Source organism: Hylobates moloch, unplaced genomic scaffold (genome assembly GCF_009828535.3).
Source record: "Hylobates moloch isolate HMO894 unplaced genomic scaffold, HMol_V3 SCAFFOLD_21, whole genome shotgun sequence".
NCBI lineage: Eukaryota > Metazoa > Chordata > Mammalia > Primates > Hylobatidae > Hylobates > Hylobates moloch.
This window is the reverse complement of record NW_026652296.1, coordinates 17,260,289-17,284,871: the sequence shown is the minus strand read 5'-3', so window position 1 is coordinate 17,284,871 and position 24,583 is coordinate 17,260,289. Positions and strand designations below refer to the sequence as shown.

Here is a 24,583-nt window from a genome sequence, read left to right as displayed (position 1 = left end):
AGAGAGGGAGGGAAAGAGATTGAGAGAGATTGAGAGATAGAGATAGAGAGATAGAGATAGATAGAGAGAGAGCACAAAAGGGAAACTGCCACTTCTAAACCATTAGATCTCATGAGAACTACCTCACTATCACGAGAACAGCATGGGAGAAACCACCCCCGTGACCCAATTGTCTCCCACCAGGTGCCTCTGTCCACGTGGGGATTACAATTTGAGATGAGATTTGGGTGGAGACATAGAGCCTAACCATATCAGGGAGACTATGGGCACTTAGCCAGAAGAGAGGACATGAATAGAGCATCTGAGTGCTGACCCCAACATCTGAAAGACCCATTTGTGGGAAACAAATGTATTTGCACAGCCTTGGGCACAGCCAGGACCAGTGGGTAGACAATTCAAGGAAGGCAATTGTGTACATAAAGAATTAATAACACACAGTGAAAGATGTCCAACAATGGACTTGGACCCCCAGTTAAACAGTGAACTCTCCAACAGGGGTGTAGCCAAGTGAGGGCCAGAAAACTTCTAGGTGAATAAGAGGCTTGACAATTAGAAGACTTGGATTCTTCTATTAATCGCTGTGAGCTTCTTTCAGGCAGGAATGAGCCGCTGTTAATTTTTCTACCACCGTAATCACACTGATAGCCACCAGGTGGCAACAAAGCCACACCTTCAGCACCATGGATCGTGTCCTAGCCTACAGAAAACCCACTGGAAAACAAGTCCCCTGCCCCCTCAGCCAAACCAGAAACAACTAATTGATTCAGATAAATTAACATTTATGGACAAAGACTGTAAATCAAGTTCTCAGCCGGGCGTGGTGTAATCCCAGCACTTTGGGAGGCTGAGGTGGGCGAATCACGAGGTCAGAAGTTTGAGACCAGCCTGGCCAACATGGTAAAACCCCGCCTCTACTAAAAATACAAAAATTAGCCAGGAGTGATGGCACACGCCTGTAATCCTAGCTACTCAGGAGGCTGAAACAGGAGAATTGCTTGAACCCAGGAGGCGGAGGTTGCAGTGAGACAGGAGAATCACTTGAACCCAGGAAGTGGAGGTTGCAGTGAAACAGGAGAATTGCTTGAACCCAGGTGGAGGTTGCAGTGAAACAGGTGAATTGCTTGAACCCAGGAGGTGGAGGTTGCAGTGAGCTGAGATCGTGCCACTGCACTCCAGCCTGGGGGCAGAGCAAGACTCCATCTCAGAAAAAAAAAATAAATAAATAAATAGTTATCAGTAGAGCTTTAGTTACCAGCATGACCCAGAGGGTTCTAGGTGAAGTGTGTAATTTTGTAATTTTCTTTAGAGATTTATCATCTTTTTTTGTTTTAATTTTCCGGTGAAGTACAACATGCATACAGTAGCATGCACAAATCATGAGCACACAGCTCAGTGCATTTTCATCAACAGAGCACCCCAGTACCCAGCTCAAGAAACAAAATGTGACCAGAATTCCAGCGGCCCCTAATACCCCTTCCTAGCCCTCCCCTCCCTAGGTCACGGTGACAGCCACTACCAGCTTTCAGCTTTAATGGACACCACCATGCAGCTTTCCAAAATGATTGTGCCAATTTACACTGCCACCAATAATCTGAGAGTTCCAGTGGCTCCAGAGCCACACTGGAATTTTCTGTTTGGATAAATCTTGGTGGAGGAAATGTGGGATCTGGTGAGGACATCCCTGCACCCCTCTGAAGGTGGTGTGTGTGGGCAGCACTAACCAGAAGGTGGAAGATTCCATCCCACTAGCACATCCTGGTGAACCCATCAGCACACTAATATCTGCTGAATGGAGAGTCTCGCTTCACGTGCTCTGCACAATGTCCCAGAGTGGTGCCGCTCTCAATTAGCACTTACTATGTGTGCTGCAGTTTTGTTTTTGTTTTGTTTTGTTTTGTTTTTAGAGATAGGGTTTCACTCTGTCACCCAGGCTGGAGTGCATTAGCTCACTGCAGTCTCGAAACCCTGGGTTCACGCACTTTTCTGCCTCAGCCTCCTGAGTAGCTGGGACTACAGGTGTGTGCTACTGTGTCTAGCTGTATGTGGACTTTTCTTTTTTCTTTTTTTTGAGATGAAGTCTTGCTCACTCTATCGCCCAGGCTGGAGTGCAATGGCGCGATCTTGGCTCACTGCATTGCAACCTGTGACTCCCCAGTTCAAGTGATTCTCTTCCCTCAGCCTCCCAAGTAGCTGGGATTGCAGGCATGCACCACCACACCCGGCCAATTTTTGTATTTTTAGTAGAGAGGGGGTTTCACCACGTTGGCCAGACTGGTCTCGAACTCCTGACCTCAGGTGATCCGCCTGCCTCGGCCTCCTAAAGTGCTGGGACTACAGGCGTGAGCCACTGCGCCCAGCCTGTTTTTGGACTTTTCTAAGGGCTGGAGATGAAGGTGTAAAAAGACAGACAGCATCCCTGCTCCACTGATGCTGACATTCTAGTTGGGGATGGGAGAGGCAGGTGATGAAAAGTTCCATGAAAAGAAATGGAACGGGGAAGAAGAGACACAGAGTGCAGGGGAAAGACGCTATTTTTAAATAGGTGGTGGAGGAGGCACTTCTGATAACAGTTTTTCCTGCTGATATACCACAAACTGGTATATCATTCTAATTTATAATAAAATTAGAATACCACAAACTGGGTAATTTATAATGAAAAATTTCTCTCACTCTTTTTTTAAGGCTAGGCAAGTGAGGCAGTGGAAGTGGAGGAGGAACAAAGAAATCTGTAACTGTGGTCAATTAGTCGCAAACATCATTGCACTTGGACAGCCGGAAAAGAAATTTATTTCTTACACAAGATGGAGAGGCACCGGGGCCAGACTCGCTTTATAACAATCCACCCTCTCAATAACCAACCCACTCCTTCCGTAATAACAATATTAATTTGTGAAGGCTCCACCCCTATTCACGATTTAATCGCCTCTTATTAGGCCCCACCTCCCAATATCATGCACTGGGGTTAAAGTCTCCAACACAGAAATTGTTGAGGGACATGTTCAAGCCACAGCAACAACGTTGAGCAGAAACCAAAAGAAAATGAGGGGAGCAAATCACAGAAAAATAGTTCCAGATGCAGGGAGCTGTCCAGTGATAAGGCCCTGAAGTCGGTGTATGTTTGGCACATTCAAGAGCTGGTGGGAGAAGGAAGAGTAAGGAATGCAGGGAGAGTTGGAGGGATGCGACTGTATAGGACCTACCCCCATTGATGTTCAAAAGCAACCACAAACCCATCCGATACACACATATGTAGTCGTATCAAGAGCTGGGGGTTTTGGGCCAGGCAAGGTGGCTCATGCCTGTAATCCCAGCACTTTGAAAGGCCGAAGTGGGCAGATCAGTTGAGTCTAGGAGTTCGACACTAGCCTGGGCAACATGGCAAAACCCCATCTCTACAAAAAATTAGCTGGACATGGTGGCGCATGCCAGTAGTCCCAGCTACTCAAGAGGCTGAGGTGGGAAAATTTCCTGAGCCCGGGAGGCGGAGATTGCAGTAAGCCAAGATGGCACCACTGCACTCCAGCCTGGATGACCAACTGAGACTCTGACTCAAAAAAAAAAAAAAAAAAGCAGGGTGGGGCGGGGCTTGAGGTGGTGTTATTTACAAAAAAAAAATGGGATCATGCATATATTAAAACTCGCCTTCTTAACAACACTCATAAGCATCATTAGTGGTCAGTCACACAGATTGAGGTAAGCAAACCTCTTCTGTGAAGAGCCAGCGAGGAAATAGTTTAGGCTTTGCAGGCTGGATAGTCTCTGTTGCAACCACTCAATATAATAACGAATCAAGACTACTGTTGTAGCTTGAGAGGAGCCATAGACAATGTGTAAATGAATGTGTGATACTGTGTTCCCACAGAACCTTATTTACAAAACAGGTGGCAGGCCAAGATTTGACTGGGGCCCTAGTTTGCAAAGCCGACACATGACGTTACTATTGTTTTCCCAATGCTGAGAACAGTAGGCATTAGATAAATATTTATTTGAAATGAGAATAATCTTACTTATTTTCATCGTGGAAGAGTATTCCATGGCTTGAATAAGCATCCTTGGACCTATGGTTTTACAAACTGGCTCCTTGTCAAATAGATTTCTAGGATTAAGGTTACTAGGTCAAAGGTTTATGAACTTGCTGTTTGTCAATTAACCACTACCTCCTTGAAACCCTTTCCACTCCTAGCTTCTGTGACACCACACTCTTTTGGGTTTTTTTCCTAACCTTTTTAGACACTTCCCAGTTGCCATGCCTAAATTTTTGGAAGGGAAGGGAACAGGTCTTCACTCTGTGGCCCAGGCTGGAGAGCAGTCACACAATCATGACTCACTGCAGCCTGAAACTCCTGGGCTCAAGTGATCCTCCTGCCTTTGCCTCCCAAGTAGCTAGGACTACAGGTGCGTGCCACCATGCCTACTAACATTTTTCTTTCTTTCTTTCTTTGACACGTAGTCTCGTTCTGTCACCCAGGCTGGAATGCAGTAGTGCAATCTCTGCTCACTGCGACCTCCACCTCCCGGGTTTAAGTGATTCTCGTGCCTCAGTCTCCCGAGTAGCTGAGATTACAGGCCTGCACCACCACACCCAGCTAATTTTTGTGTTTTTAGTAGAGACGGGGTTTCACCATTTTGGCCAGGCTGGTCTCGAACTCCTGACCTCAAGTGATCTGCCCGCCTCGTCCTCCCAAAGTGTTGGGATTACAGGCGTTAGCCACTGTGCCCGGCCTTTTTTCATTTTTTGTAGACTTGCTGTATTGCCCAGGCTGGTCTCGAACTCCTGGCCTCCAGAGATCCTCTCACCTCATCCTCCAGAGATCCTCCCGCCTCATCCTCCCAAAGCGCCAGGATTACAAGCACAAGTCCCTGCACCCAGCTTTCATTCCTAAATTTAACAGAATTTCAGAGTCCCTGTGGTAGTGTGTCCGGAATTGGTTCCTTCTGGTGGGTTCTTGGTCTCGCTGACTTCAAGAACGAAGCCGCGGACCCTGGCGGTGAGTGTTACAGTTCTTAAAGATGGTGTGTCCGGAGTTTGTTCCTTCAGATGTTCAGATGTGTCCGGAGTTCCTTCCTTCTAGTGGGTTCATGGTCTTAAGCCGCAGACTTTCTGCAGTGAGTGTTACAGCTCTTAAAAGTAGTGCGGACCCAAAGAGTGGGCAGCAGCAAGATTTATATGTGCATGTATACATAAATATGTATAGAGAGAGGCTTAAACAAGTTCATGGAATGTAGTTACGGAAAGGAGAATTTGACAATGATAACATTTTTTACTCATCAAACTCTCATTTTTAAAAAATTTATTAAAATTACTTGCAAGAGTTGAAGCAGGAAATGACACTCTTATGGTATTGGTGGGACTGGACATTGCTTTGGGGAGTTAGTGGGGTTGTATTTATTGAAAGATGGGGAATTCGTTTATCAAAGAGAAAGATGCAGCTGATATCATCCACTCTTCCTCTCACTTCTCTTTCCCAAAGCCCAGTGGCTACCCCTAACAAAAAACCCAAGAGCGCTGCTGCGGGAGAGAAAACAGTTTCAAATATCATAATTGAGAGAGGTGTTGGATTGTCACCATTCTGTGGAGTCTTCCTGAGGACCCAACTCTGATGTGTTGGGAGGACAACTCAAAGGAGAAATGGTAGATGTGCAGCATGGGAGCTCATATCTTTTCTTATTTCTTTCTTTCCTTTCTCTCCTTTCTTTTTTACACAAGAGTCTTGCTCTGTCACCCAGGCTGGAGTAAAGTGGAGCCATCATACCTCACTGCAGCCTTGACCTCCAAGGCTCAACTGATCTTCCCACCTCAGTCCCTGGAGTAGCTGGGACTACAAGTATGCGCCGCCAGTACTGGCCTTCTTTTTTTTTTTTTTTTTTTTTTTTTTAAGAGATGGAGTCTTGCTATGTTGTTCAGGCTGGTCTTGTGCTCCCGGGATCAAGTGATCCCATCTCTGCCTCTCAAGGTGATGGGATTACAGGTGTGGGCCACAGTGCCGGGCAAATCCCCTCTCCTAGCAACTCAGGTGTATTTGTATGGAGTGGAGTGAATATAGCAGCAGTTGCTCCAGGAACAGAATCCAGAATTGGAAACTGTCAGTGACAGAGTTAGAAAGAATCATGAATCAGATGCTTGAAAGATCCTCTGAGGCTCTTCCAACTGGGAGATTGGATTGCACGCTGCCAAGCTAGTCCAAACCCCGTTTTAAAAACTTCTGTAGGCTGGGCATGGTGGCTTATGCCTGTAATCCCAGCACTTTGGGAGGATAAGGCTTGAACTCCTTGAGCCCAGGAGTTCGAGATCAGCATGGGTAACATAGGGAGATCCTGCCTCTATTTAAAAAAGAAAAGAAAAGAAAAAAACTTCTGTACAGGATTTGGAATAGCACTTCTCAACCTCAGCTATTGACATTCGGGGCCAGATAATCCTTCGTGGTGGGGCTGTCCTGTGCCTTGTAGGATGTTTTGTGGCATCCCTGGCCTCTACCCATGAGATACCAGCAGCTCCTTCCCTCCTCCAGCTGTGACAACCAGAAAGTCTTCAGATATTGACAGATGTCCCCAGGGGGGACAGAACTGCCCCCTGTTGAGAGCCTCCCCAATAGCTGCGACTACAGGCATGTGCCACTATGCCCAGCTAATTAAAAAAAAATTTTTTTGTAGAGATGGGATCTCGCCATGTTGCCCAGTTTGATATCAAACTCCTGGGCTCAAGCAATCCTCCCAACTGGGCCTCTCAAAGTGCTACCATGCCTTACTCCTTGTTTTTCTTTATTTCATCGAGTCAGAGTCTTGCTTTGTCATCCAGGCTGCAGTGCAGTGGCATGATCATAGCTTACTGCAGCCTCGAACTCCTGGGCTCAATAGATCTTCCTGCCTCAGCTTCCCAAGGTGCAGGGATTACAGAATCATATTTTTTTATTTATCTGACTTTAAGTACGGTCTCTATCTCCCCCAGTCGTGACAAACAACATTTCCCTCCAGACTGCCAAATAGCTCCAGGAGGACAAAACCCCCCCTTTCAACCCGAAGCTGAAGGATATTGAGGTTGCACTACTCAAAACAGAGCAGGAATACAAAAATATCTAAAGAGCTGGTGTTGGGCTGGGTGCAGTGCTCACGCCTGTAATCCCAGCACTTTGGGAGGCTAAGGCGGGTGGATCACCTCAGGTTGGGAGTTCCAGACCAGACCAGCCTAACATGGTCAGCGCTCTCTGTCTAGCTAAAGGTTTGTAAACCCACCAATCAGCACTCTGTAAAAACGGACCAATCAGCGCTCTGTAAAATGGACCAATCAGCAGGATATGGGCGGGGCCAAATAAGGGTCTAGCCAGCAGTGGCAACCCTCTGGGGTCCTCTTCCATGCTGCGGGAGCTTTGTTCTTTCCTTCAAGCAGGTTGGAGTCTTGCTTTGTCACCCAGGCTGGAGTGCAGTGGCATGATCATAGCTCACTGCAGCCTCCAACTCCTGGGCTCAAGAGATCCTCTTGCCTCAGCTTCCCAAGGTGTGGGGATTACAGACTCGTATTTTTTATTTAACTAACTTTAAGCACAGCCTCTACCTCCCCCAGTCGTGACAAACAACGTTTCCCTCTAGATTTCCGAATAGCTCCAGGAGGACAAAACCCCCCTTTTTCAACCCGAAGCTTAAAGATATTGAGGTTGCACCACTCAAAACAGAGCAGGAATACACAAATATCTAAAGAGCTGGTGTTATCTCATTGATATCCCTTCCTTTTTTTTTTAGCTTCGGTGACACCCTACTCTCCTGGTCTTCTGCCTACCTCCCTTGTCACTCCTCCCAGTCTCCTTTCCTGTACTTAAATTTCAGAGTACCCAGGCGTTGGCCTGGGTCTTCCGCTCTCCACTTAAACTTACTCCTTTGAGGTTTTCTTCTGGTTCTCCAGCTTTAAATAGCATCTCCATTGATAAACTCACAAAATAAGGCACTTTCAAGTCAATGGAGGAAATGATAGTATTGGGACAAAGGACTTTCCATATATGGGAGAAAAAAAAAAAATCGTTCATCGCTGTGGGAGGGCTGCCGGGTCTCTTGTCCGCGTTCCCTTTTGAGCACCTACAGTGAGCGCAGGATTGCCACGGATACCCCAATCCACAAGTGAGTCAAGCTGCCAGGGCTCCAAGAAAGACCCATGGAGGAAGAGGGGAACGTCCGGGGAGGCGAAGACTGCGAGTGAGACCCGGAGAGGCTGATGTCAGCGGGTCTGCGCGCTCATAACGCGACCCCCGCCCGGTCAGCAAGACCTCGGCGCGCGATCCTCAGATTCTGCGAAACAAGGCAAGCGACTGGGTCCGAGAGCGCGGTCCCCATCAAAGCGAGCATCAACCAATCGCTGGGGGAAATCGGCAGCCTCGTTTTAAGCCACCAAACAGAGACCGCGGCGACCTATTATGATAACCTCGAGAATCCAATGAAAAACTGGGATTCTTTCAGCCCGCCTCCCGAGCTTCAACCCGGAAGAGATCGCGCAGAGTTTTATAAAAGGTACAAATTAGAAAACAATTCTGCGGCTGGATTAGAGACATTGTGTTTTCAAAGACTGTGGGGAGGGCTAGAGAAAAATCCTAGAAGCGAGCAAGACCGCACTACACCGAAACGTCGCGGGAAACGGACTCGCCAGTCACCATCTAGCCCAGGGCCGACGCGGGACGGACGTGCCGCTGCGCGCTGACGTCATGCGCCAGGTCCCGCCCCACCGGCCGCCCATATAGCGTAAGCCTGGGGCGCGCGCGCGCGCCATTGTGTGGCTGGACTCGGCCGCCACTGTGGTGTGAGGCGCGTGTTCGGGCTCTTGCAGTCCCCGCACCCGCACCGCGGCTACTGGCTTGCGGTCCGCCGTTCGACAACCAGCCCTTGGGCCCCCGCCCGCCACGGACATGCCGCGCGTCTACATAGGACGCCTGAGCTACAACGTCCGGGAGAAGGACATCCAGCGCTTTTTCAGTGGCTATGGCCGCCTCCTCGAAGTAGACCTCAAAAATGGGTGAGTCGGTCCTGGGCGCCCGCGCCCAGCGTCCCAGGCCTGGTGGCGGCGGGAACTATCCAAAGAAAGAAGAGGCCAAGGCCGCGGCGCCGCGTGGCAGGGCCTCCAAGATGGCGACGGCGCGGCGTCGCGAGGGCGCGCGGTGGGGTGCGGGCGCGCGCACGTGCGCGCCCTGGCTAATGACTCCCCCGCCGTTGTCCGGCCCTCGCACCGCCCCCAGGTACGGCTTCGTGGAGTTCGAGGACTCCCGCGACGCCGACGACGCCGTTTACGAGCTGAACGGCAAGGAGCTCTGCGGCGAGCGCGTGATCGTAGAGCACGCCCGGGGCCCGCGTCGCGATCGCGACGGCTACAGCTACGGAAGCCGCAGTGAGTCCTACCCCCGCGCGCTCCGCGCCCTTGGGGACCCTCGGGGCGGGGGTGGGTGGGGTGGGGCCTCCCAGCCCGGGCAGGCGCGAGGGCCGGGGGTCGTTTGACTTGGGTGTCCCCGAGCCTTGCTGCCTTCATGTCTGCCCGGGGCAGCCATGGGACGCCGGAGCGCGGGGATTGGGTTTGGTTGTTTGGTTTTGTTTATTTGCCAAGTTGGGAGGTGGGTGGCTTCTTCTGGCCCCTTGTCAGCACTGTCACGGGTTCTTCCCACAGAGGAAGTAAGGGGTGGCTGTATTTGTTGTATTCTCCTTGCTTACCTATCAGTGCATTAGTTAGAGGTTCGGGGGCAGGCTCGGGTGGAGGTGGGGGGGGGGCGGGGGGCGGGGATGGGGAGGAGCATAAAGTATAGGTCTTAAAGCTATGGAACTTGATGGGGGCCAAAGAATGTACTATTTTTAAGTAATGTGGTATTGTACCACAAAGTAGATCTAAATAAGCTTCATGCTGTATTTGAACTAATTGGGGCATGTTATTGGGAGGAGGTTGGGGGGATTTTTGGTTATGTTAAATGTTTGATGTTTAAATTGTTGCATGTTGAATTCAAACTTTTTAACAAGTCCTTGATGTTTCAATTTGAAAGTGACCAATGGGGCTGAGGCTGTGTCCACTGAGGCTAAGATGACTGCCTTTCCTGATTGGCCTTGGCTTTTCCATACATTGTGTGACCCTTGCCCTATGACCCTTTGGCTGACCTTACCGGAAGCCATGACGACAGCAGCCTTTTGCCATTAGACGCAGGGTGATGGTGAGGATTCCAAGGGTTAGACAAAACTGGTTAATCTGAACTAGGTGACTGTTACCTTGCGTGTTTTGTGGCCAAACCACCACCAAAAACCTCACACTGTGATGTAAGTACTTAGTGTAAAACTAGTAAACATTTTTGTAAAATGTAGAAATGCATGTAATCAGTTAAGTTTTATATTTTACAATGTTCTGTAAAATAAAACTTAGCGAGGTAAATCGAATAAAGGAGCAGTCACTCTCTAACAGATTGTAGGAGAGGTTTAGTTGGATTTAGTCTATTTGACTTGCCCTTAATTTAATTTTATGGCAAATCACAAATGTGTCGAAGGTTTAGCAATATAATAGCAAAGTCCTACTCCAGTAAATAAAAGTTGATATGTTTGTACTAACTTTCAAAGACATTATGCGTTTTTATCATTACAAGGCATCTAATTGTTCCCTTCATGTGATAAAGGTGGTGGAGGTGGATACAGCAGTCGGAGAACATCTGGCAGAGACAAATACGGACCACCTGTTCGTACAGAATACAGGCTTATTGTAGAAAATCTTTCTAGTCGGTGCAGTTGGCAAGATTTAAAGGTATGTTTTGTAATTCAAGATAGAAATGATATGACTAATGCTTTAAAGTAAACTCTTTTTACATTCTTATTTCTGGGAATTTATTACAGTATATAGATCTTTTAAGATTTCCAAGTCTGACCAATCTTGTCATTTCAGGATTTTATGCGACAAGCAGGTGAAGTAACCTATGCGGATGCCCACAAGGAACGAACAAATGAGGGTGTAATTGAGTTTCGCTCCTACTCTGACATGAAGCGTGCTTTGGACAAACTGGATGGTACAGAAATAAATGGCAGAAATATTAGGCTTATTGAAGATAAGCCACGCACAAGCCATAGGCGATCTTACTCTGGAAGCAGATCCAGGTAACTTGTTGAAGGACACTGTGGGAAGGAAACAATATTTGCCAATAAAAAAGGGAGTAATTGAGTAATTCCAGTTGTTGCCTACTTGAATTAAAGCCAGCTTTTAGTTTGTTTTGGCTGTGCATCATTGGGTTCTTTCTAGATGTTTTAGACAGTGTATTTAATTTCGTAGTAAAGAAAAACATTATTCTTCGGCTTATCTATTTTTGCCAGATGGCACAGATGTATTTAAGATGGATTGGGATCAAGACTTCATTGTTTTTCTCCTAATAGGTCTCGATCTAGAAGACGGTCACGAAGTAGGAGTCGCAGGAGCAGCCGCAGTAGATCTCGAAGTATCTCAAAAAGTCGCTCCCGGTAAATAACGTTGTGTTAAGTCACTGTGAATATTACCATACTTGTTTATGGAGTATGTGTATGTTCTCACAAAGTATTGAGAAAATCGGTCTTTCCTTGTCCAGTTCCAGGTCGCGGAGCAAAGGTCGATCACGTTCTCGATCAAAAGGCAGGAAATCTAGATCAAAGAGCAAATCTAAGCCCAAGTCTGATCGGGGCTCCCATTCACATTCTCGAAGCAGATCTAAGGATGAGTATGAGAAATCTCGAAGCAGGTCTCGGTCCCGATCCCCCAAAGAAAATGGAAAGGGTGATATAAAGTCAAAATCCAGATCAAGGAGCCAGTCCCGTTCCAATTCACCGCTACCTGTTCCACCCTCAAAGGCCCGTTCTGTGTCCCCTCCACCAAAAAGAGCTGCTTCAAGATCCCGTTCTAGATCTCGCTCAAAGTCAAGATCAAGGTCCAGGTCGAGTTCCAGAGATTAACTCAGAACTCTCTTGTTTGCACACTATTACGGAACACTTTCCTACTTAGGCAGTTACTCTTCCGTGTTTATACTTGGCCTCTTCTGCAAGAGGAATCTCTTGAAAACAGGGGCACACAGAAATTTGATTTGTGGCCAAATTGGATGAAAAAGATGAGGTTCTAAGGAAATGGTGGCATGAAGACCCTCTCCCTTCTTTGTAGAATTAAGATAACTTTGATTTTATAGCTTTTGAGCTAACATAACTTTTGTAAAGATTAAGCTCATTTAGTTTTTTTTTTTTTTTTTTTTTTTTTTTTTAAAGTATTTCAGCAGGATCTGCTGGCAGGGTTTTTTTGTTTTATTTGTTTGCTTATTTTTAAATTAACTGTTTTGAGCTTTGAATACTTAAGGCTTTAGAGGGAGAACCCAATTTTCAATTATGTTGGCTTTTTATAAAGCTTGAGTTATGTAAGATTTAAATAAAAGTTTGCTACCAAGATGATTGCCTTATTGAATAGGTCACTATTAAATTCCTTTAAATGTTGATATCTGCCATTTGTGGAAACAACGTAAATTCTACTTAAGTGTAAAGGCAAGCCTCAGACCAGCAATAAATTACTCAGTTTGGATAACATTATTTTGTGCGGTTAATCAAATTTGCCAAAGTCTTTATCTGCCCCTTTAACAAGTTGAGTAAAAATAAAAGGTATTTTTTAGTCAATGTGTTCCATGATTTTGCTTAAATTAATAATTTTAAGTAATGGAACTTTTTTCAAAGGCAAATTTAAACTTTAAGAAATAGCTCCTAATACTTGGGATCTTGTTTAGATAATCCACTTTCTGAAAGTTGTCAGCGTAATTAGTGTTGACAGTGGTTCAGTTGTCTTTAATGTTTGACATGTGGAAATGGAAGTAGCCTCTTTTTGATCTGAAATTGAGTTTATTCAAAGTGTAAAAGCACATACTGCATTTTCTGCTGAAAGATCATTATGTTTAACAGGCACTTAGTAGAGTCGGTTGCCAGTTAAGTTCCACCCAGTAGTCAGTCCCCTTTGTAGTTAGTGGGATTATTTGATAATTGGTTAGATCATACTTGTAAATTTTAATGCTTTGTGTAATTGGTTTGAAAAATAGTGAAACGGGTAAACCCAAAATTTTTGTACTTTATTACGAGTAAAGTGTAATGAGTACTGTGGAAACCAAATTTGAATACTGCAAATTCGTAGGAGTTACTAGGTTAGCAATTAGTCCATACATCCATAAGCCTGATGAGTTGAAATTGCAGTTTGGGAAGTGAATTAACCTTACATCCCTTTGTTCCGATACTTTTACATAAAGTTACTTTATTTAAAAGCACTTATTAATCTTAGTCAAGTCAAAATATAGATTAATTGGCTCAGCTTTAATACCTTTGTAGGAGCTGTCACAATGTAGGGTACCAAGGGTTGGATTGTGATGGGGCATGGTTGTACACTGCTCATTGTGCCACAGGTGTGACTGGAAAGCATGATATTCTAGGGTTGGTTTGTAGGTTCAAATAATCCAGAAATATACCTAATAAGATTGAGTGAAAAACTTGAGTCAAATATCTGGGCATTCACAGAGTAGCTGTGAGTTCTTGGTAATGTGAAAAAAGCCTTGTTTTTCAGAAATTCCTGGGTTTCCTGTTAAAAAATTTTAAAGCCCAGCCTTAGGAATATAGTGCCCCAAAAGGCGGATGCTTCTTCCATTATCTTATTTTCTTTGATACTTTAATTAGATGTTTATAAAGAAATGGGTTTATTTTTCCAGTATAAACCTCAGAATTTAAGGAAAGAAAATGATGTCTGTTGTTATAGTTCATGGTTTTGCCTACTCAGCAGAAGTGATGACTCTTAAAAATTGGCTTTGACCAAAGTTCTCTTGTTTTCAGGGAAAGAACATAAAAGCTTTTTGAACCACAGCCTTTTTAAAAGAGGGATGGGAGGATATTACAGTAAGAAATTAGGCTTTCTAAAAGTATGAAACATCCTTCAACTGGGCTCTCTTGTTATTAGGACGTCATATGGTAATAGACTGGTTTGACTACATTGTTAGCTGCCACAGTAAGCAGGTCATTGTATAGGTGAATGCCTGCACCCATAATTTTCTAGTAATAGCCACAACCAATTTATTAACAGTCAGGGCCTATCCTTGCCTGTAGTTCTAAGTCACTGGATGCACAAAATCACTGTGTAACATTGGCTCACTTGATGAGCATAGGGTTGACTGATAAAATGTTTAGTTCCCTTGCTAACTTGTGAGAAGAATGAGTCAATGACATGCTCCATACCAGTGGCTAGATGGAGTATTAAGGTGGAGCAGAAAAGAAGTGAGAACATCTTGATTCCCCTTTCTTTTACTTGATGGTGTTTATGAACATGCCGTAGTGCCTTTATGGCCAGTTTGAGTCCTGCCTACTTTGACTTTTACGTTCCCATTCTTGTGTTACCACCTTCCTCCCGATTTGTTCATCTATTTTGTGCTTTAAATCTCAATAAAATACTTACTGAGGGAAAGGCTTGTTTTGAGTTTATTGCATATGCCCACTTAGGACCAGATTCTTAACAAATGGTTTTTTGAATTGGAGTTTGCATTGGCAAGCCATTCCTGTCTTGAGTATGAGAACAGGATCTTGTTTTCACTTCCCCAGAAACGTGAGTTTGGGATTTAGTATGTGGTTTATGTTGGGCAACTCAATCACTGTGCTTCAGTGTCATCATGAAACAATAGGGATAAAACATGCATGGGATGTGAAGATTAAAAGTCAAGAATATGAACAGTACAAGAGAATACCATAACACAATTTTATTTACAAATATACATGCTTGGACTATACCTTGGAATCTACTTACTAATGCAGCTGCTGTTAACATTTCTTGCGTCTGCTGAGAGATTTCTATGATCATATAAAAATGCCCTTTTAGGTTTTCATGCCCTGAGTAGTAGTACACAGTTTGCTTTAATATATGGTAATACAGAGATCGGCTTTAAATGGCTGACTGGTTGCTGTTGAATGAATGTATGATAAATTTTTTTCAGAACCAACAGCGTGAATGAATAATCCTTTGAGTTGTGTATCAACATGAATTTAAAAATCACTTTCAGGATTCAACATTATACAATAAAACTTTCAGCGTTCTTGCAATAGAGCACCTAGCGTAGTAATTACCAATTTACATGCTAATCTTTGAGTTTCCTCAGTGACCATATTTTTAATGACATAGATTAGTATCCCAAACATGTATGCATCCATTTACTGAAAGGACGAGTCAGTACAATTGTGCAGTTGATCTTCCTAGATCCTAAATAGCTTGTTTACATACGCCTGTTTATCTTTGAGCAATCCTGCAGATGGCCCCCAGTATACCACTTAACACAGTCATTAACTTTTTATTCCTTTTGAGTAGAAAGGAATCATGGTTCAAAACTTAGAAGAGTGGGTGCGGTGGCTCATGCCTGTAATCCCAGCACTTTGGGAGGCCAAGACAGGAGGATCACCTGAGCTCAAGACCAGCCTGGCCAACATGGTGAAACCCTGTCTCCACCAAAAATACAAAAATCAGCCAGGCATGGTGGTGCGTGCCTATAGTCCTACTACTGGGAGACTGAGACAGACAGGAGAATCGCCTGAACCCAGGAGGCGGAGGTGGCAGTTAGCCAAGATCACACCATGGCACTCCAGCCTGGGCGACAGAGTGAAACCCTGTCTCAAAAAAAAATTTTTTTAATGTGTTTTCTAGGAACAGGGCCATTACCTTCTATAACTACAGAATTATCAAAATCAGAAAATTAACGTTGATAAAATACTGTTGTCTGATACACATTTCATACTGAAATTTCATCAGTTGTCCCTTAATGTCCCTTACATTTTTTCTCTTGGTCTAAGATTCATTGGTTGCATTTTGTTGTCGTGGCTCTTGAGTCTCTTAATTTCTAATGCATCCTCAGGATTTTTCTTCATGTTACTTTTTAAAGAGTAGTTAATATACCTAGCCTCCAGTTAGCCTACCCTCTCCCTCAAAATTATTTTTAAAAATGACTTCATAGTGATCCAGGTTATTAACATGGGTCACTGGACATAATACATTGAGGACAGTCTCATTCTTGTGATATTCCTGCCCAAAATGCTGTCATGTAGAAATGAGACAAATCCAAGATGAGGGAAAAACCTACAAAATAAATTTTTTTTCCCCCGAGACGGTGTTTAACCCTTGTTATGCAGGCTGGAGTGCAATGGTGCAATCTCAGCTCACCACAACCTCCGCCTCCTGGGTTCAAGCTATTCACCTGCCTCAACCTCCCAAGTAGCTGGGATTACAGGCATGCGCCACCACGCCCAGCTAAGATTGTATTTTTTTAATAGAGGCAGGGTTTCTCCGTGTTGGTCAGGCTGATCTTGAACTCCTGACCTCAGGTGATCCCCCCGCCTCGGCCTCCCAAAGTGCTGGGACTACAGGTGTGAGCTACCTTGCCTGGCCTTCTACCATAAAGGAATTGCTTTGGAGGGGTGGCGGGGAGGAGGGGGCAGGTACACTATAGGGTTTTCTTTTTTTTAAGAGATGGAGTCTCACTCTTACCCTGCTGGAGTGCAGTGGTGCAATCATGGGCCCAAGCGATGCTCCCACCTCAGTCTCCCAAATTGCCGAGACAAGTGTGCACCACCACAGCCAGCTAAGGGAGTAGACTGTTGTAAAGGTAAGGTTTAAAGAAGGTGGCTTTTTATTTTTGTCTTTAGGAGGGAGCCAATTTGGAGATTAAGAGCTGCTGAAGGCAAAGCTTTGATGGCATCAGATTGAACTCCCATTACTGCTGAAAGCAGAGCAAATCCCCTAGCCCAGGGCCAAAAGGATTGGGAGACAAATAAGTTGCACCCTCATCTATAAAACAAGACCTGCTAATATTATGAAAAGTAAATACTATTATCAAAGCATTTGGCACAGTCACTCATTAAATAGTAACTGCATTTAGGAAAACATTCTGAAATAGAAGAACTAAACTCTCCGGGTGCGCTGGCTCATTCCTGTAAAGGAGGCCAAGGCAGGCATATCACTTGAGATCAGGAGTTGGAGACCAGCCTGGCCAACATGGTGAAAACCCATCTCTGCTAATAATACAAAAATTAGCCAGGCGTGGTGGCGCAGGCCTGTAATCCCCGCTACCCTGGAGACCAAGGCAAAAGAAACGCTTGAACCTAGGAGGGGGGGTTGCAGTGAGCAGAGACTGCACCACTGTACTCCAGCCTGAGCAACAGAGCAAGACTGTCTCAAAAAAAGAAAAAAAAAAATAGCTAAACTCTAATAATACTGTTGTAACCAACTTGAGAAAAAGGCAAAACAAAGATACCAAATGTGGAACGTGGTGCCCAAGTATTAAAGTATCTACTGTCCCTACTTTTTCGTTGTTCATGAGCAGCTGGAGTGTACTAAATACATTACTGTTACTTTTGTTATACAAAGTTTCAAACACCAGTGAGAATAGTAGAATGAACCGCCCTTGTGCTCCTCTAGCTTTAACAATATATACCTGTCTACTTCCTCTCCCAAATAATTTTGAGGGAAATCCTAGACATTTTATCTGTAGATGAACTATATAGCTCTTTAAAGACATCTAAACTCTCTTTAAATCTAGAGTCTCTCTTTTTGTCCCCTTGCAGTGTATCTATTGGAGAAGCTAAGTCATTGTCCTGGAGAGTTTCCCAGTCTTGATTTTACTGATTGCAATCTCATGGTATCATTAAGTGTATTCTCCTGTATGCTGCATTTCCTGTAAATTAATAGACCTAGTGAAGCGGTTTTCTTTTTTTTTTTTTTTTTTTTTTTTTAGACGGTCTCACTCTATCACCCAGGTTAGAGTTGCAGTGGTACAGTCAGCTCACTGCAACCTCTGTGTGTGTGTGGTACAATCAGCTCACTGCAACCTCTGCCTCCTGGGCTCAAGCAATCCTCCCACCTCAGCCTCCTGAGTAGCTGCCACCATGCCCAGCCAATTTTTTGTATTTTTGGTAGAGGTGGGGTTTCATCATGTTGCCCAGGCTTGTCTCAAACTCCTGACCTCAAGCGATCCTCCCGCCTTGGCCTCCCAAAGTGCTGGGATTACAGGCATGAGCCACTGTGCCCAGCAAGAAGTGTGGTTCTGCCAAGGCACAGTGGCTCACGCCTGTAATTCCAACACTCTGGGAGGATCCATTGAGCCCAGGAGTTTGAGACCAGCCTGGGCAACATAGTGAGACCCCATCTCTACAAAAAAAATTAAAAATTAGACATGTTGCTGCCTGCCTGTCCCATCTACTCAAGAGGCTGAGGTGGGAGGATCACTTGAGCCCAGGACGTTAAGGCTGCACTCCAGTCTGGGTGACAGAGCAAGACCCTGTCTAAAAAAAAAAAAAGCACATGGTTCCCAACCAGCAGCAGCAAAATCATCTCCGATGTTAGATGTTAGAAATACAACTTCAGTCTTCACCCTGGACTCTGAATCAAAAACTCTGGATAGAATCAGGCACAGAAAGACAAACTGCGCATGTTCTCACTTATTTGTGGGAGCTAAAAATCAAAACAAACTCCTGGAAATAGTAAAAGGATGGTTATGAGAGGCTGGGAGGGGTAGTAGGGGGGTGAGAGGTAAGTGGGGATGGTTAATGGGTCCAAAAAAGAATAAAATGTAGTATGTGATAGCACACAGGGTGACTATAGTCTAATTTAATTGTACATTTTAAAATAAAGACTATATAACTGGATTGTTTGTAACATTAAGGATAAATGTTTGAGGGTATGTCTCTGTAGTATGGGTAATTAAAAAGAAAAAAAATACAAAAAAATGCTTTGAGAGGATGAATACCCCATTTTCCATGTTGCAATTATTACACATTGCATGCCTGTATCAAAGTATCTCATTTACTCTATGAATATATACACCTACTATGTACCCACAACAATTTTTTTTTTGAGATACAGTCTCACTCTGTTGGCCTGGCCAACATTTTTTTAAGCAAATAAATTAAAACTCTGGGCCGGGCGCAGTGGCTCACTCCTACAATCCCAGCACTTTGGGAGGCCGAGGCGGGTGGATCACCTGAGGTCAGGAGTGGGAGACCAGCCTGACCAACATGGTGAAACCCTGTCTCTACTAAAAATACAAAAATTAGCTGGGCGTGGTGGCACACACCTGTAATCCCAACTACTTGGGAGGCTGAGGCAGGAGAATCCCTTGAACCCAGTAGGTAGAGGTTGCAGTGAGCCAAGATCGTGCTCCAGTATGGGGACAGAACGATACTCTGTCTCAAATAAATAAATATTTAAAAAATAAAACTGGGTAGAGCACAGCCATAGGTGTTTTTAAAAGCCCCTTAGGTGGTTCTGGCACATACTAAAATTTAAGACCCACTACTCTAGCAGTTTTGTCAAATTCCAATTTTTAAAAAAATTTTGAATAGGATATGCAAGTGCAGGTTTGTTACATGCATATATTATGTCAGTGAGTCTGGGCTTTCAGTGTGCCCATCACCACCTTTATTTTTTATCAAAACTTCTTGGGGGCTGGGCATTGTGGCTCATGGCTGTAATCCCAGCACTTTTGGGAGGCTGAGGTAGGCAGATGACTTGAGCCCAAGAGTTCAAGACCAGCCTGGGCAACATAGGGAGACCCTGCTTCTACAAAAAAATAGAAAAATTAGCCAGGCATGGTGGCAGGTGCCTGTAGTCCCAGCTACTTGGGAGGCTGAAGTGGAGGATCACCTGGGCCCTGCAGGTGGAGGCTGCAGTGAGCCAAGATAGCGCCTCTGCACTCCAGCCTGCGTGACAGAGACTCTGTCTCAAAAAAAAAAAAAGAAAAAAGAAAAAACAGAAAACTACGTGGGGGCGGGTGGGGTGCAGTGTCCCACACCTGTAGGAAGCCAAGGTGGGAGGAGTTCAAGGAGTTGAAGGCCAGGAGTTCAAGACCAGCCTGGGTAACTTAGCAAGACCCTATCTGAATGTCTTTTTTGTCATAATGGCAACCATTGATTATTTTTGCCTAGATACATTAAACCGTGGACTTGTGGCTTTAAACATTTATTTCAATCCATTGCAGCTCGCCTTATCAATGCTACCTTCTTTTTTCTTTTTTGAGTTAGGGTCTCACTCTGTTACTTAGGCTGGAATACAGTGGCATGATCATGGCTCACTGCAGCCTCAACCTCCTGGGGTCAAGCCATCCTCCCACCTCAGCCTCCCAAGTAGCTGGGACGACAGGCACGTGCCACCATGCCTGGCTAATTTTTCTATTTTTTGTAGGGACGGAGTTTCGCCATGTTGCCCAGGCTGGTTTTGAAATCCTGAGCTCAAGCAATCTGCCTGCCTCCGCCTCACAAAGTGTTGGGATTACAGATGTGGGCCACTGTGCCTGGCCTTCTACTCAGTTACCTAATTCTGTCTTCGGTCAGTGGGACGCAACTCAAGTTGTCTCCTAAGTCCTTTTGAAACAATTCTAATCTTGTCAGTTTCCTCGCTTTCTGGTAGGGTAAGATTTCCAGGATCATGTTGTACATTTTCAGTCCAGATCTGAAATCAGCCATTTCTCCAAGGAGCCCTGGTTTTGTTGGAAATGGTATTTAGCAACCAGTCTGGGCAATAAGCAAATTCATTGCCACTTGTTTGGTCATAGGCCTTCTCGGTTGACAGAGCTAGGAAAATATTACCTGATTCCCCCTCTGGCCACACAAATCATGTTACCTTCTGGTCATCTGAAGGTCCTCTCTTCTCCAAGCAGAAACCATCTCAACCCTGCCTCAGTCAGTGCCACAGTTTTGAATCTCCTAACCATATGTTGTCTTCCTGCACTCTTAATTTGTGAGTGCCACTCTTTTTTTTTTTTCGAGACAGAGTCTTGCTCTGTCGCCCAGGCTGGAGTGCAATGGCGCGATCTCGGCTCACTGCAAGCTCCGCCTCCCAGGTTCATGCCATTCTCCTGCCTCAGCCTCCCGAGTAGCTGGGACTACAGGTGCCCGCCACCATGCCTGGCTAATTTTTTTTTGTATTTTTAGTAGAGACGGGATTTCACCATGTTAGCCAGGATGGTCTCGATCTCCTGACCTTGTGATCCGCCCACCTCGGCCTCCCAAAGTGCTGGGATTACAGGCATGAGCCACTGCGCCTGGCCTTGTGAGTGCCACTGTTACAGAGTGGTGTCCACTGGTAGACAAAGCACTCCAGGTTTGCTCTAACCTGCTCAAAGCAGAGCAGTGTATGGCTTCCCTGCCTTGATATATGCTTCCTCAGCTGACTTCTGGGCCGTTTCTGGCAAAGGGATAAGAGGATTAAAAGGAAATTGTTTCTCTAAGATCCTGCGGCCTCTTTTCCGCACCGTCAGATGGTTTAAAGCAGATAATGTGTCATCTTGCTCTGAATAATGAGTAGAGGAAGAAGGAAAATTCAGAGCCTAACTTTCAGTGTGATTCTAGAGTACACAACAGCACTGTAAATGGAATGAGTAAGTAAAGACCTCAAATTATAGTTTTCATCCACCTTGACCATTGCCTGCAGACCCAGCAGTAACTCAAGCCCAGACAACAGTGTGGCTGTGATCATAATAAGATGATCAGTGCTCACTGGTGTTTTCAGGAAGTTTTTCAGGAAGCCCTGGAAAAGTATAGCACCATGAGTCATCATAGTCCAACTCATATTCAGTAAGCATTTATTAAAAACTTTGGCCGAGTGCGGTGGCTAACGCCTGTAATCCCTGCACTTTGGGAGGCCGAGGCAGGCAGATCGCCTGAGGTCAGGAGTTCAAGACCGGCCTGGCCAACATGGCGAAACCCCATCTCTACTAAAAATAAAAAAATTAGCTGGGCATGGTGGCAGGCTCCTGTAATCCCAGCTACTCCAGAGGCTGAGGCAGGAGGATCTCTTGAACTCAGGAGGCGGAGGTTGCAGTAAGCCAAGATCACGCCACTGCACTCCAGCCTGGGCGACAGAGCAAGACTGTCTCCAAAAAAAAAAAAAAAAAAAAGTACCTTGCCAGATGTGTGGTAGATTACATTACTGTCAGAAATACTTACTATCTCCCCTTTCTGCATTTATGAGTACTTCCCTCTCTTGATGTTGGCCAATGGAATTTAGCAGGCATGATCTATTTGGTAGGCTGAATGATACCCTCCCCCGCCCCCCAAAAGGTCCACGAGCTAATCTCCAGAACCTGTGAATATGTAACTAACATTGTAAAAGACACTTTGCAGAGGTAATTAAATAATGTTCTGGAGATGCGATTATCTGGCTAGGCCCAGTGTAATCACAAAGGGAGGCTTTTTTTGACTCTCCAGCCTCCCTTATAATCTAGGGAGGCTGGAGAGTGAAAAATCAGAAAAAGTTGGTGTAAAAATGGAAGCAACAGTAGATTGGAGATGCTCTACTGTCAGCTCTGAAGATGGGCGGAGCCACGGAACGAGGAAACGGATTCTCCCTAAGGGAGCACAGCCCTGCCGACTCCCTGACCGGGCCCCTGCCTCCCTCTCTCCCTTGATTGGCCCAGTGAAACCCATTTCTGACTTTTGATCTCCAGAACCATAAGACAATAAATTTGTGTTATTAGGTTGGTGCAAATGTAATTGCGGTTTTTGCCATTACTTTGAAAATATTTTAGGCCAGGCGCCGTGGCTCACGCCTGTAATCCCAGCATTTTGGGAGGCGGAGGTGGGCGGATCACGAGGTCAGGAGATCGAGACCATCTTGGCTAACACGGTGAAACCCCGTCTCTACTAAAAATACAAAAAATTAGCCAGGCGTGGTGGCAGGCGCCTGTAGTCCCAGCTACTTGGGAGGATGAGTCAGGAGAATGGCGTGAACCCGGGAGGTGGAGCTTGCAGTGAGCTGAGATGTGCCACTGCACTCCAGCCTGGGCAACAGAGCGAGACTCCGTCTCAAAAAATATATGTATATTTTAGGCCACCAAGTTTGTGGTAATTTGTTACCGAAGCTCCAGAAAAATTAATACAACACAGCTAAAGCCTTAAGACATACTTAAGACAACACCTTAAGACACACTTAAGACAACACCTTAAGACACACTTAAGACAACATGTTAAGACACACTTGCACACCTGGGCTTGCTCTCCTGCATCCCAGCTGTCTCTATGAGAATAATACACCTCAGCCAGAGGACAAGAGGGCAAGAGACAGGCTGGCCAGAGCTGCCTGTGAGCCTTGGCCACCAGCTCAAAGCAGAACCCAGCCCAGATCAGCCAACCTGCAGAAATGTGAAAAGTAAAAACGTACTGTTGTGTACTACTCAGTTTTGGGGGTTAGCGACAATGATAGCTAACTGATAACGGGGTGCTAGGCAACTCCACATCTGTCTCTGCAATAACTATACGTGGTAGAAACTTATCCAGCATTTTACAGATGATGAAACAGGTCAGGTAAACCCACATGCCCAAAGTCACACACAAGGCAGCATTCTGAAGTTCAGTCGTTAAATTTTGCCTAAATGAATATGAGAGATATCTTCCATTTTTCCATCCCAATTTCCTATTCGCCTGTCTGAGCCTCAGGAAACTAGCCTCATGATTTCATCCACACACTTCCCTGCCCTCTGGTTTCTGAATGGGACATGGAGAGAGGGAGGAGATGGAAGTTGGGGTCTTTATTCCCACAGCACCCCACCCCCACCCCCGAAGGCTTAACTAAGGCTGGCGGTGGCCTTCAACCAAAGGCCATAGTGTCTAGTGTACACAGCCCTCTTGTTCCAAGTCCCGGTAACCACTGCCTTCCATTGTCCTAGCCCCACCGTCTTATGCTAACCATTGTAATTTTCCTACACCCTGCCCACACCATTATAAATAAGTTAATGATTTATTATATTCTCTTCAAATTACTCAAGTGGGAGTGTGCCTTCTGTTTCCTGTTGTGACGCTACAGATAATAGCAAGTAAGTTAAGCAGTAAGTAAATATTTCCTATTTCAGAGGAATATAAAACATCACAGTTAGTGCTTGCTTCAGCAGCATATATACTAAAATTGGAACGATACAGAGAAGATTAGCATGACCCCTGCGCAAGGATGGCATGCAAATTCGTGAAGCATTCCATATTTTAATTTAAAATTATTTAAAAATAAATAATAAATATCAGGGGTAGATATGCAGGCAGGACGGGGCAAAGCTCTGAGGGGGTAGGGTATGCAGGTCAGCATTATCTAGTTCCAATGGTTATGTTGGATAATGGGCCACCTGGTGGTCTAGCTGGAGGCAACAAGGCTGTAAATCAATTGTTCAGCATTCTTTCCTGAGATGGGACACTCTCAACCTTGGTTTGATATTCTGGATATCCTAAGGCCAGTTCCTGGAATTATTTAAATAAAAGGCATGGTTAAACATTAAGAGAGCACAGAAGAACAATATAGAATGGTTGGACTAGGTGTGAGGGCTCACACCTGTAATCGCACGCTTTGGGAGGCTAAGGCAAGAGGATCTCTTGAGCCTAGGAGTTTGAGACCAGCTGGGGCAACATAGTGAGACCCTCTCTCTAAAAAAAAAATAAAAATTAGGCAGGTGTGGTGGCATGCGCCTGTAGTCCTGTAGGTCTAAAACTGGCCTGTTTGGAGATTTGGTTATTATTTCACTCTGTCCTGATTTCTTGGAAGGTTTGATAACAATGGTTTCAGGCTGGGTGCAATGGCTCACACCTGTAAATCCCAGCACTT

The 24,583-nt window shown here is 45.1% G+C and overlaps 1 protein-coding gene and 1 non-coding gene across 2 annotated transcripts; both read left to right on the top strand.

The window, feature by feature from the left end:
* Window positions 1-8,725: 8,725 nt before the first annotated feature.
* On the top strand, window positions 8,726-13,840 carry SRSF6 (serine and arginine rich splicing factor 6). Its single transcript, XM_032142246.2, has 6 exons — window positions 8,726-8,992; window positions 9,213-9,361; window positions 10,620-10,744; window positions 10,883-11,091; window positions 11,365-11,448; window positions 11,553-13,840. Exons 1-6 carry the CDS (start codon window positions 8,886-8,888, stop codon window positions 11,911-11,913), a joined length of 1,035 nt encoding a protein of 344 aa, XP_031998137.1. The 5' UTR covers window positions 8,726-8,885; the 3' UTR covers window positions 11,914-13,840.
* A 10,029-nt stretch (window positions 13,841-23,869) lies between these two features.
* On the top strand, window positions 23,870-23,976 carry LOC116461588 (U6 spliceosomal RNA). Its single transcript, XR_004246120.1, has one exon. It is a non-coding gene; the product is annotated as a U6 spliceosomal RNA (small nuclear RNA).
* The last annotated feature ends 607 nt before the right edge of the window (window positions 23,977-24,583 follow it).